Source organism: Triturus cristatus, chromosome 7, assembly GCF_964204655.1.
Source record: "Triturus cristatus chromosome 7, aTriCri1.1, whole genome shotgun sequence".
In the NCBI taxonomy this organism is placed as follows: domain Eukaryota; kingdom Metazoa; phylum Chordata; class Amphibia; order Caudata; family Salamandridae; genus Triturus; species Triturus cristatus.
Window position 1 is genome coordinate 547,225,451 of NC_140590.1, and position 14,186 is coordinate 547,239,636.

A 14,186-nucleotide genomic window follows, 5' to 3' on the forward strand; every position below is an offset into this window, starting at 1 on the left:
TCCCCTAGACTGGAAGCACGCTTAGCTCAACCCCCTCCTGAAGAAACCCTCAGCGGGCCCCCACCCACCTCAAAAAACTGCAGACCCATCTCTCTTCTCCCATTCCCAGCAGAAGTCATATAGCAAGCCATCAACAGCCAACTCGCCACCTTCATCGAAGAGCACAACATCCTTGACTCCTCCCAATTGGGCTTCAGAAAGAACCACAGCACGAAAACCGCCCTCCCCGCTGCAGCAGACGACATCAGCTCCCTACTGGACAGAGGAGAGACAGTAGCCCTCATCCTCCTCGACCTTTCTGCGACTCAACAGAGTCTCTCACCGCACCCTAACACGCAGACTTCACGACGCAGGGATCCAGGACAAAGCCCTCGACTGGATCTGCTTATTCCTCTCCGGCAGAACGCAGCGGGTCAGACTCCCTCCCTTCCTCTCGGACCCCACACCGACCACCTGCGGAGTCCCCCAAGGATCCTCCCTCAGCCCCACGTTGTTCAACATCTACATGGCTCTGCTCGTCCCCATCGTCAGAACTCAAAGACTCAACATTGTTTCATATGCAGACGACACCCAACTCATCCTCTTCGAATCCAACAAACCCAACGCAGCCAAACACAACTTTCAAGAAGGCATAGAAGCAGTCGCCAAATGAATGAAGAGCAGCTGTCTACAACTCAACACGGACAAAAGAGAAGTACTCATCATGGACCCACACCCCGATGCCTGGAACAACACCTGGTGGCCCCCCGCCCTCGGAAGCCCGCCCACCCCCTTGGATTACGCACACAACCTAGGAATCATCCTGGACTCCGAACTCAAAATGGACCGCCAGATCAACTCTGTCGCATCCTCCTGCTTCCACACCCTCCTCCTCCTACGCAAGACCTTCAAATGGATCCCCCTCGAACACAGAAAGACCGTCACACACGCCCTCATCACCAGCAGACTTGACTACGGCAACGCACTCTACGCCGGAATCAACAAAAACCTCACCCGCAAACTTCAAAACATCCAGAACGCCGCTGCCAGACTTATCCTCAACCTGCCACGACACTGCCACATCACCCAGCACCTGCGCACACTCCACTGGCTCCCCATCGAGGCAAGAATCACCTTCAAGATTCTCACCCAAGCACGCAAAGCCCTACACAACACCGGAGCAGCATACCTGAATAGCCGACTCACATTCCACGCACCCCGAAGGACCCTACGATCAGCCCAGCTCTCCTACGCCGTGGTCCCTTACACCAGGAAGTCCAGATTGGGAGGCCACTCCTTCTCCTTCCGCGCGGTCAGAGCCTGGATCTCCCTCCCACTCCACCTCAGACAGACGACATCACTCCCTAACTTCACGAGGGACCTCAAAACATGGCTCATTGATAGACCTCCTCCTTGATGGACAGGACCTTGCAACTCTCCCCGCCCTCCCTCCCCCCAGCGGCTTGAGACCCTTATGGGTGAGTAGTCACGCTTAACAAACCCAAGATTGATTGATTGATTAATAAAGGACACCAATCAGGTGATCACTGGGCTTCTCCACCGTAGGCAGAGGTAATGCCAATACTGTGGCCACTGTCTTCAACATATCTTCAAAAGAGGAACTCGCCTCAGTAGCAAGTCGCACAATGTTTGTTTTCTATCAGTTTCATTGTTTGTACCATGAATGGTTGAACATATTTGTTGATTTCTTTCCAGCAATAATTCCCCTGATGAAGGGCCCACATTGGTCCGAAATGTATTGGGACTTAAAGGGAAAAGTTGTGATTTGATGTCGCCACATCTGAGTCGGACAATTGAGGAGCAATAAAACTATCCCATTGAAAAACGTATCTGAAGTATACAGCTGTGTCTATGCGAGTCATTGCTTTAGAAGAGGATTCATCATGTTTCTGACAAGACTGTTTGTAATGTGATGCTGACTGGCATTCTCGACATTCTCGTGTTGGGAGTGTTGGGCTCGTGCATGTTATTGTTTGAGCGCTGTTCTACAATCTAGCGCTGAACGTTGTGTGCCAGGATTCTGACATGGTCAGTTGTCAGCGATTCTGGTATGCTGCGGAGGCGTCTGGTTGTGGGTGCATTGATTTGGAATAAAACTCGCATCTACTCACAAGCTACGAGTCCGAGCTGTAATTCCACACTTCATTTGGCGACGACCGGACGGAGCTACGCGTCCTGCACCCACCAGCCAAAAATTTCTCAAAGAGTGGATCGTCAAAGAGTTCACTTCTCTTCACGCCTTCCGCACAACTGGACTTCGTCGCAGACTCTCATACCGGAGTCTCAATCTGTGCAGGCGACGATTTTGCCGGTGTTCCTCACTTCAAATCGGAAACCACAACGCATCGTATCCTTACGCGCGTCTTCGCGCATGCGCAACAACGCGTGACGCATACGCGCAACGGCGCTAGCGGCCATATCGTGGTTGTGTACAGGTTACAGGTTACCTTAGCAACCAACAACGCTACGACACGGAGAGCAGCTGACTTCTGAAATTGATGTCTTCTTTGCCTCGCTTTAAGGTAGGATCCAGCCTGCACGTTTTGACGGTGACAGGCACACCTGGTTTATTTTAAAGTACTGATTTTTGTTTCCTGAGCTGTTGGATATTGTAATAAGCTCATTTCAAAAGGATAGTTCGCATTATTTTTCAACTTTCACTGTTGTCAACAAGCGTTTTTTTTTCTTTCAAAATTTAAATAATTTTAGTTGCTACTCCCAACATCTTCTCTACGTATTGACTGTTGTTTTAACCAGCAACTATGGCATCGGCTCAACAATTTGCACAACCGCCTCCCTTCTTGCAACAGCCTGGCAAACCCAGCATTCCATGGCGCCAATGGGTAAAAGCTTTTAAAAATCACATTGTAGCTATTGATGCGGTCAAGTTTCCTCCGCCGCGCAAAGTAGCAATTCTTTATGGGTGTCTTGGTCTTGCTGCACAACATGTTTTTGAGAACTTACCTAAATTTCCAACTCCTGCTGGTGAAGCTGGTGATGCTGACCATTGGAACGTTTATAAGGAGGCATTATCGTGACTTGCTAGTCATTATGATCAAGAGTCGAACGTTATGCTTGAGAGACATAATTTCTTTAGAAGAAAACAGGGCGAAGATGAATCGGTGGAAGAATATATTGCGCAATTGCGAGTTTTGGCATCTACATGCGAATTTGAAGCTGACCCTGAAATTTACATCCGCGACCAATTTGTTTTTGCTTGCTTTTCAAAGAAAATCCAGCAACGTCTCCTTAGTTGCAGAAAACCTTCTCTTCAAGAGACTATTGACATCGCCAAGAGTATTGAAAGATCCATTGTCACTTCTAGAGTTCTTCAAGAAGATCAGCCCGTCACCTCTTTTAAGACTTCTACACAAGATGTTGTTAACTCTGTGAATGCCATCTCTATGCATAGACCTACCAAGCAGTTTGTAAAGAAAGGAAATACATTCTGTTATAGATGTGGTTCTAAATCGCATTTAAGCAATTATCCTATGTGCCCGGCCATCGGGAAAAGGTGTGTTCTTTGTAAAAAGATTGGGCATTTTCAAGGTTCTTGTAGATCCTCGAAAAGACCCACCACCGTAAATAGTGTAGCTTACGCTGAAGCTGTTGATGATTGTTCAAATCAGTTTCAAGACATGGTAGTTTCTATTGAATGCAATTCCATTGCTACTCATCACGGTGTCAAAGGTCCTTTAGGAACTGCATATTTTGGTGAGGTGGAAATTCCGGTTATGGCAGACTCTGGTTCTCCCAAAACCATCCTGTCAGATGTTACATTTCTTGATAAATGGAGAGATTCAATCACTCTATGCCCAACTGACGTCAATCCAAAGGCTTTTGGGGAGTTTGATATAGACATGTTGGGATATTTTGATTACAGACTAGAATGCTTGGGTAGATCCATTTTTACTAAGATTTACGTTGCAGTCAAAGGACGCAATATTATTGGATGGCAAGATTTGGCGAAAATGGGTTTACGTCTTGTGTCAGGTTCCAATAGTCCAATTGAGCTTGGCGATCCTCCTCAGGGCTACAGCCCTGCGTGTTCCATGAACGATGCACTTGCTATTTCTGACTGTTTGTGTCTTTCAGACCGCAATTCGGATATCAAAAAGCTAGTGAGTAAATTTCCAAAATTGTTTTCTGAAAGGTTGGGAACCGTTAAAGGATTTCAACATCAGATTAGATTAAAATCTGATGCTCAACCTTTTGTTCATAAGGTACGACCCTTGCCACTTAGTGCAAAGGATGAACTTAAAGCTGTTCTTAAAAAAACTCTGTGATGAGGGCGTCATAGCCCCGTGTGACTCCTCTGAATGGGTTTCTCCCATTGTTATTGTCCGCAAAAAATCTGGCGAGGTCAGATTATGTGCGGACTTGCGCACTTTGAATAATAACATTCTTATTGACTGCCATCCTCTTCCTAAAGTTCATGATCTCCTGGCTAATTTGGGAGGGGCTAAGTTCTTTTCACTCATTGATTTGCGCTCTGCTTATCATCAGGTTCCTTTGACTACTGATTCTCAGGAGTTAACAACTTTTGTCACACCTTTTGGGGTGTTTAAATATCTTAAATTACCTTTCGGCTTAGCCTCTGCAGCCAGCGTATTTCAAATAATCATGGACAGTTTGTTTAAAGACATCACACGTGTTCAAGCCTATCAGGATGACATTCTAGTTTATTCTAATGACTGGGAGACTCATTTGAACGATTTATCTTTGGTCTTGAACAAATTGGATCAGGTAGGCATGACTGTTAGGGCAGAAAAATGTAAATTTGCAACACAACAATTGGAATATTTGGGTCATACACTTTCGCAAGAGGGTATCAAGCCAAAAATGTCTCTTATTAAAGCCATTAGCCATGCTACGCCTCCTAAAGACAAGGATGCACTTAAGTCTTTTTTAGGCTTGGCGGAATACTATGCCCGTTTTGTTAAGGGGTATGCACAAACGGTAGAGCCCCTACGTGCCCTTCTCCGTAAAGGATCAAAGTTTGAGTGGTCTGAGGAAGTCTCTTCTTCTTTTCTGCAAGTCAAGAAACTCATCATGGATGCACCTGCTTTACACCCTTTTCATGATTCCTCGAAATGTTTTATTATGGTTGATGCTAGCCTTACCGGCTTAGGTGCCGTTCTTGGGCAGTGGGTTTCGGGTAAGGAGCACACCATAGCTTTCTCCTCTAGGATGTTAAAGCAGTCTGAAACTCATTACAGTACCATAGAATGCGAGGCCCTTGCTTGTGTTTGGGCCATTGAAAAGTTTAAAAATTACATTTGGGGACGTCAGTTTGATCTGTTTACTGATCACAAGCCTCTGACGCAATTACTATCCGGTAATGGCCTTGGCAAAGCATCAGCAAGGTTGGTTAGACTGTTATCCAAATTGCAAGAGTTTCATTTCGCCATTAAACATATTTCTGGGGGGAACAATTTTAGGGCGGATTGCCTGTCTCGCATGGCTTTTCATGATTCCTCAGAGGTTGAAATTTCAGAGGATACAGAGTGTGTCATTGCGACCCTTGATGCTGTGCATTCTTGTCCAAATATTACCGAGGAGTCTTGGCTAGACGCACAGCATAAAGACGACACTCTTAAACTTGTTTCTGAGTACATTGTTAAAGGTTGGCCAGAAAATAGAAAACTTTCTAATGAGTTGAAGGCTTTCGCCATGGTGGCATCTGAGTTATCTTTAGTCAACAACATAGTCATGAGACATGATTGGTTTGTTCCCCCTGCCAAACTCAGAAATGACATTATCAAATTTGCTCATAGAGGCCATTTAGGTATTTCGAAAACTTCTCAACTCATCAAGTTATACTATTGGTGGCCATCCTTAGAATCACAGGTTAAACATGTTATTGATTCATGCCCAGAGTGTTTATTATCAGACAAGAAATGGAAAGTTATGAGCACGCCAATGCATCCTGTTCCCTATCCTACGAAGCCTTGGGATAAAGTTGGCTTGGACTTTTCTGGCCCGTATGAATGTTTGCAACATGATTTTAAGTATATCATTTTGTTAATTGACTACCATTCTAAGTGGATTTACCACATGTTTTGCGATTCACCAAGTTCTTTTAATGCTGTAAAGTTTTTGAGAAGAGTGTTTTCTCTTGAAGGTTCGCCTTCTGTTTTAGTTTCGGATAATGGCACTCATTTTATTTCAGAGAAATTCAGTTCTTTTCTTACTGATTGTGACGTTACACATTTTAAGGTTGCTCTTTATTCGCCAACGTCAAATGGTTTGGTTGAGAGAGCGAATAGATTAGTTAAAGATGCTATTCAAACAGCTTTATCCTCACGACAGAATGTTCAAGACTTTCTTGAGGCAAAATTATGGGCTTATAACATATCTCCTCATTGTACCACTGGTGTGTCTCCATTTTCACTGTTAAGAGGTAGAACTGCTCATACTTGTTTATTTCCAAAGTGATTGGTTAAAAAACAGGACAAAGATTTGACTTGTAATCATGAAGTAGCTTCCAGGGTTGCTGAGAAACAGGACCTCATGAAGAGTACTCATGATAAAGGTAAAGTGTTCAACTCTTCACACTTGGAAGTTGGTAGCTGGGTCCTTATCAAGAACCCCAAAAGAGTGCCTAAGGGTACTTCAAGGTTTTCTCCTCCGGTGCAGGTCACGGGAGTCAGTAAGTCATTAGCTTTACTTGGCCATAAAGGGTGGTGGAGTAAGAGATCGCTGGTTCATCTCTCTAATTCTCAGACTGACCATTTACTTAAGCTTGCCAGTCAAGAATTAGAAGATTCTGATTGGGTTCATTTATTGAATGACTTACCTTCTAGTGTTGGGGAATCTTCTACTCTGACTCCCATTACACATTCTAGCTTGGAACATTGTGCGGGTACCCGTACAGTCGTTTCAAACTCAAATGCTTCCACTTCCCCATCAGAATTGGGGGTTCGTTGTAGGAGATTGCCCACGAAATTAAGTGACTATGTTTTGTCATGATGTCATAATTATTTGTTGTCATGAACTTTTGTTTTATTTGGTTCATTCTTGTATGCTATGATGAATTTTGTACTTTTGGTTGAGTTTTCTTTTTGTTAGTTCCTGGTGGGAAGGGAGAAGTTGTAATGTGATGCTGACTGGCATTCTCGACATTCTCGTGTTGGGAGTGTTGGGCTCGTGCATGTTATTGTTTGAGCGCTGTTCTACAATCTAGCGCTGAACGTTGTGTGCCAGGATTCTGACATGGTCAGTTGTCAGCGATCTTGGTATGCTGCGGAGGCGTCTGGTTGTGGGTGCATTGATTTGGAATAAAACTCGCATCTACTCACAAGCTACGAGTCCGAGCTGTAATTCCACACTTCACTGTTGCAACAGTGGAGTCCCTTCTGGGAACGATAGTTGTGCAGGGGGGAGACACTGCCCCTGACCAGGAACAGTGCCGATCCGATACATTTAGATTATCACTTCTCAGTGTGATTCATAAACAGCAGACACAACTTTTGATCCTTGTGGTCACACAAGTTAACATTTGCTGTAGAGGTAATAGTGCAATAATGCTATACATTCGCAGGAGCAGGACTGGAATACTCTTGGAGCAAGTTACTGAGACTCTATCTACCCTTATTGAACACCCACCTATTAGGCGGTAGCTCAGGATGGTTTTCAATAACTAGAATAGAAAAAGTTGCAGACCCGTGTTCTACACTATTCACACTGGATCCTTTGGAAACCAGGGTCTAAAATGGCTTTGTCTAATTTTGAAGCCTTAGACACCAGCGTGCATTTCTGAAACCAAGAGGCTAGATAACTAGCTTCTTGGTGCCAAATCTGAAAATAAGCATTGGCATGCCCAATAGGTCTGGCATTGGCTGACAGCTGTTTGCCTTTGTCAATGCTTGATTTGTCATGATTTTTTGAAAACGCTATATGTGGGGACAATATGAAAAATATTCGCTAAAAGTATACTTTTTTTGGTTTCGAAAAACACTTGTTGCCATAGTTGTCTATGACACTGAAAAGAACTACTTTGTGTGCGGATGTGCTCCTTGTAAAAAAGCTGAATGCGGCCAGTCACAGTGAAGTTACCCAGTGACTGAAATGGGCTGACGCATTGCTGCATAATGTCGGCTTTAGTAAACGGACGAAAAGTGTGAATGATGCAACAACAATATATACCTGTTTATTAAAACCAAAAGGTCTGACCTAAAAACAGATCGCCAAGGGGGGAGGTGAGCTGCTGACATGGACTGTGTGGGAAGAGGGCAGTGTCTTTCGGCAGGGAGCATCGCACTGCAGGAGTGCATTTGGAATGAATCTTTTGTCAGGCGTTATGCAGAACAGTAAGCCGCTTGAGGTTAGTAGTGCACACATTTAGTGCACACATTTTTATGAGCTATTTAACATTTATAAATCCATGATTATTTATTAATTGCTTATGCACTCTAGTGGGCTGCTGAAAGGAATGAGACCTGTGTGTCCTACAGCTGTGTTTTAGCATTCCTAAAACACATTAGAGGTGGTGGTTTATCGCCACACTTCTAATATGATGGCGTGCATATCAAATAGGTTCCCCACAAGTTAGAAATGCCGATAAGTGGATTTCAGCATTTCAGCTCCAGTCAACACCATTACAATATTTTATTTTTGATAGATATGTCCAATAATAGATCAAAAGTGGCATCTGTTTTTGCCTAACCTGACGTATTTTTAAATTATTAAAGGAGATAGCCCTTTAAATGCTAAGACAAATATGAATTATTCCGTAAATTTCTAAGATGTAGTAATATGCGTGTAGGATGGTAGCAAACGACGTAGTGAGGTAGAAATCCCATAGATCGAGCAGGGACTAGGGCAGAGCATGCTAATCTGCACTCCCCGGGCACCAGGAAGACAGAGTCCGCAGCAGGTGGACAAGAGCAACCACGGGTCATCCCAGCACGGACTGTGCTGAACTCCATCGAAAGTAGGCGTCCAGGTTGGCCAGTCAAAGAGAGAAGGGCAATGGCATAGTTCAGGCGGGAGCCCATCCGTACTGTAATCAAAATCTAGGATTGTTCAGAGACTCCTCTTTCATCTATTTTCTCCATGCTGCATAACACCCTTCTCTTATTTCTCATGCATAGGAATTGTTCAAGGCCTTCGCCAGGCAGCTCACCCACTTCCTGTCCAGTGAGAAGAAACCCCTGCGGAAGAATGGTGAGATGTCCTCCGGGTCTGCACAGCGTTGTTGTGGCAGTGAAGACATGTTCTTGCGTTTCGTACTCTTAGAATAGTGACACTTTCCTAACTGCACACAGTGTCTGGGGTAGGGCGGCAATATTCAACATTGCACACGACTCCTGCATACGTAGGGCACGCTCCAGCGTTCTATCTACCTGTGGTGGTGCATGCTGCGCGAGCAGTGCACAGCGTTCTAGATTGGGAGCCGTGAGGCATACCACAGCTGTGCAGTGTTCCTGAGTCAGTGATGCATGCTGCGCGAGCAGTGCACAGTGTTCTAGATTGGGAGCAGTGAGGCATACCACAGCTGTGCAGTGTTCCTGAGTCAGTGATGCATGCTGCGCGAGCAGTGCACAGTGTTCTAGATTGGGAGCAGTGAGGCATACCACAGCTGTGCAGTGTTCCTGAGTCAGTGATGCATGCTGCGCGAGCAGTGCACAGCGTTCTAGATTGGGAGCAGTGAGGCATACCACAGCTGTGCAGTGTTCCTGAGTCAGTGATGCATGCTGAGCGAGCAGTGCACAGAGTTCTAGATTGGGAGCAGTGAGGCATACCACAGCTGTGCAGTGTTCCTGAGTCAGTGATGCATGCTGCGCGAGCAGTGCACAGCGTTCTAGATTGGGAGCAGTGAGGCATACCACAGCTGTGCAGTGTTCCTGAGTCAGTGATGCATGCTGAGCGAGCAGTGCACAGAGTTCTAGATTGGGAGCAGTAAGGCATACCACAGCTGTGCAGTGTTCCTGAGTCAGTGATGCATGCTGCGCGAGCAGTGCACAGCGTTCTAGATTGGGAGCAGTGAGGCATACCACAGCTGTGCAGTGTTCCTGAGTCAGTGATGCATGCTGCGCGAGCAGTGCACAGCGTTCTAGATTGGGAGCAGTGAGGCATACCACAGCTGTGCAGTGTTCCTGAGTCAGTGATGCATGCTGCGCGAGCAGTGCACAGCGTTCTAGATTGGGAGCAGTGAGGCATACCACAGCTGTGCAGTGTTCCTGAGTCAGTGATGCATGCTGCGGGAGCAGTGCACAGAGTTCTAGATTGGGAGCAGTGAGGCATACCACAGCTGTGCAGTGTTCCTGAGTCAGTGATGCATGCTGCGCGAGCAGTGCACAGCGTTCTAGATTGGGAGCAGTGAGGCATACCACAGCTGTGCAGTGTTCCTGAGTCAGTGATGCATGCTGCGGGAGCAGTGCACAGAGTTCTAGATTGGGAGCAGTGAGGCATACCACAGCTGTGCAGTGTTCCTGAGTCAGTGATGCATGCTGCGCGAGCAGTGCACAGCGTTCTAGATTGGGAGCAGTGAGGCATACCACAGCTGTGCAGTGTTCCTGAGTCAGTGATGCATGCTGAGCGAGCAGTGCACAGAGTTCTAGATTGGGAGCAGTAAGGCATACCACAGCTGTGCAGTGTTCCTGAGTCAGTGATGCATGCTGCGCGAGCAGTGAACAGGGTTCTAGATTGGGAGCAGTGAGGCATACCACAGCTGTGCAATGTTCCTGAGTCAGTGATGCCCCTGTGAGATGTTTTCGAGAAAGAAGGCCCTTTCAGGAATGTGCTGCGTTTTGATGTAGCGACATCTGTCTAGGGCAGAAAGTGTTACTGAGGTAGTGAGATGCCTCGAGAAATGTGGGTTTGGAAATCTATGCAGTTTGTCACCCCCCAGAGCCAGTCAAATGGGCCGGAATAGGCCTCAGCATTTACCTATCTTGTTAGATTTGCCTCTGTGTACTTGTAAGCTGTATGTGGACTGTGGTGTGCAGTGCGACAGAAGGTGCAAAGAAGTGATGGGGGATCTCCTCGTATGTGTTGTAGTCATTCACGTTTAACGAAACATGCATTTGATGTCTAGTTTAGAAAAGACTTATCTGTTTAGTGGGGCATTTCCCAAGAGGCTCTGAAAGACTCGAGGTTCCTTTTGTGTCAGCGAGAGCCTGATCCCACCCAGTCCTACAGCCTTTCTGAGGAAACTGCATATTGGGAAATCTAAGTCTACCGTTGATGCTGTCATTTAAACTCGTGTTTGAAGCCGTCTTTTCCGACATATGTCCACCTCTTCCTCTCTGAACTTCTCTTGCACCACAATCCACTCTCCTCTCCACTTTACCTTCTACAACCTTTTTTTCTTCCTCTTTGATTTCATCTTCTCCCACAATCTGTCCCCGCTTTTCATGCACTCTGTCTCCGTTCTTTACTTTTTGCCCTTCCACTGTTGTACCTTTCTAACACCTCCTCTCTATTCATTGCTTTCACTTTTACTCTTGCCACTTATCTCCTTTCTTCCTCCTTTTTCATTATTCTATTTTATCCTTAAATATCCACCTCATCTCCTCTTCCATACGTTCCCTTCTCCTACCCATTCGCTCTATTCCCCATTCACTGCCGATTTTCTATTTCTCCCCTGATCAATGTGTTACTAATTTGGCTGTTTTCTGCATCCTGTCCCCTTTTCCCAATCTCCGTACTTCCTTCTCTTCTTCCTGATGCTCTTCCCACTTATTCATTCCCTTCTTTTCTCCCCTTGTGTTTCTCCATTCTTTCTTCTCTCCCAGCTTTCTTTCTTTCCACTTCTAACTTCACTTTACATCTTCCGTTCTTGCTCCCCCTCTTCCCTCCTACCCACTTTTCTGTCTGTCTGCCTTTGTTCCTTCCCTCTCATGTCACCTGGGTCCCTTCTCTCTTTCTCCTTTCCTCTTCCATCCCCTTTCTCTCCATTCTCCTTCCTTCTCATTTCGTTTTTTTCTACGTATTTTCCTAATTTCATCCTTGTTATTGTCCCTTTCTTTCGTTTCCTCTCCCTTTCTGCTTCAACACTTTTCCGTTTCTTCCACTCCACTTTGTTCCCTGTCCATTTTCTTTCTTCTCTTCCTCCACCTCCTACACCATTGTCTCCTTTATCCCTCCATCCGTTTACCACTTTTATCTGCTTGTTGTCCTCCAGTGAAAGAAGACGCCCATCGACTGATTAAGAAGTTTTTCAAGACCCGAGCGAAGTGTGAGAGTGAGGAAGACTGGCAAGAGGTGCTAGTATCTGATGCCCAATAGACACGCTTCGCTTGAGTTCATACTCTAGCCGCATCATGTCCAGTGGACCACAAGTCAATTTGCTGTGGAAAGTGTTAGCCCCTGACTTCTTTCTGGACTCCGCAGCTTTGCGGCCTTACGCTAGCCGCTGCCAGTGCCAGCAAGTCATGCGATCTAGCGGATAATGCCATTGTTGTTTCAATTGTTGGTTCAACTGGCGATGGTGAATGACAGTCACACCGGATGCTCCTCGGTGTTAAAGATCTGCTCTGGAGCTACGGCTAAAGCTAGTAATGCACCTTGTGAAGACCAGCCTCTTCGATGACAGCAGCAAGAAGTGACACTATACAGATGTCATAGTGCTAGTAGTGGTAGTGCATTTTATGGAGACCTGCCGCTTGTGGCCACTGCTGTTGCTGGTGACACGTCATGTGAAGATCTGCCTGTTGCACCTCACGAAGCACTGCCCCCTTGGCTACTGCTTAAGACCCACCCCGTTGCACCACTTCTACTGTAGTTTGTGAAGCCCTGCCCTACTAATTCTGGGAGTGCACCTTGTGAAGCCCTGCCCTGCCATGTATGGATACTGCACAGCTAGTTCTGGTAAGACATCTCATTATGTCTCTGTAGTCATTGCATCTCACCGCAGCAGCTACCCTTGGTTCTGGTAATGGATGTTGTGAAGACACGCCTGGGGTGGCCATGTACAGACTCCGCAAAGCTGTGCTGGCAGTGCGCAGACCCTGGATATTGTGAAAAGCCCCCCTACAGTCACAGTCCACCCTAGGCAGTGGACGGATACTGCTTCTTCCGAAGACTTGCTCTAGTGCCAGACAGTGCATAGATACTGTACTTTGTTACGAACCCTACTGCAGTCACAGCCTTTCCTGGGCAGTGCACTTTAGACTGGGAAGGAACGCAATTGGGAGTTCTTTTACAGCCTTGTCACCTCTTTAGTTCCCCCAGATAGTCTTTGTGGACTCGATTCTTTCATGCTAGCTTTCCTTTACAAGCCTTAAGTTAAAAACTCTACTGGGGAGCCTAGTGCAATCCCCGCAGCTCAGGGAGTCATCAATGTCCCTCTTTAGCAGGGGAGGAACCGATATTTCTGTTTTGAATGTTCATTTTGAATGTGTCGCTCGTTTAGTGCCTGTTAGTATTTATTCTCAGGAAAGAGAACGTGTTGGTGTTGACATAGGAGCCAACCATCCATTGGTCATGTTCAAACTTCACATGTGCTGTTTTCACAAAAATCTCCATTCCGTGCTAGGTTTGTATCTCCGTATGGCTTGGAGATCATCATTAGCTGCCACCAGACATCAATGTGTGTGAAACAAGAAGATATGGAATCAATAACACAATAAGGATGTCTGTCATGAAAAATACTCAATAAAATATGTCCCCCTTTTTCCCCTCTTGTAATTTGACTTGATTTCGTTGTTCTGCTGAGTTTCTTCATATTCGACTGAGACGTCCAGGCATTCCCAGCTCCTTGTGTAATCCGAGGAATTTTGTTTTATTTCTTATACATTGCAATGGTTACTAGGAAGGTTTTATGGCCTGAAGGGACAAAACCATCAAAGGAAGGACTAGGGCAGCACATTAGACTTGGATTCTAAGAGTTTTCAGCGCCCTTAAAAAAGCGTTCTGTGGCTCAATGTCTCTTAGCTGCAGTGGCCGCATACTGCATAGTTTAGTGCCCCATAGTCTGAGCCACTACCCGCTGGCATGATTATGGCTACCTCCACCATGGGTCGGAACTCGGTGAGGGAAACAGAAGGGGGGTCTGGAGAGTTCAGGGTGTAGAAAACGTTGTGCAGCTCGCTGAGCATCCAAATGCGTTTGCCGCTGCACTGCAAGCCGGCGAACGTCTGTTACTGATAGACGTGATCCTATGTTTGTAAATGGTAAATAAGATGAACAGCTTCTTTCTGAATGCATTGCACCTTTGCTTAGGGGTAGGTTGATAAGCT

General features: G+C 45.9%; 1 protein-coding gene across 2 annotated transcripts in view; it reads left to right on the forward strand.

Moving 5' to 3' along the window:
• The window catches only part of RECQL5 (RecQ like helicase 5), a 669,413-nt gene extending 655,778 nt beyond the window's left edge, over positions 1–13,635 (forward strand). For both annotated transcript variants that reach the window (XM_085616996.1, XM_085616997.1), the window contains exons 18-19: positions 9,096–9,168; positions 12,131–13,635. In XM_085616996.1, the coding sequence (XP_085473122.1) occupies positions 9,096–9,168; positions 12,131–12,234 (177 nt within the window). In that variant the 3' untranslated portion in view covers positions 12,235–13,635. The remainder of the gene's footprint in view (positions 1–9,095; positions 9,169–12,130) is intronic.
• The last annotated feature ends 551 nt before the right edge of the window (positions 13,636–14,186 follow it).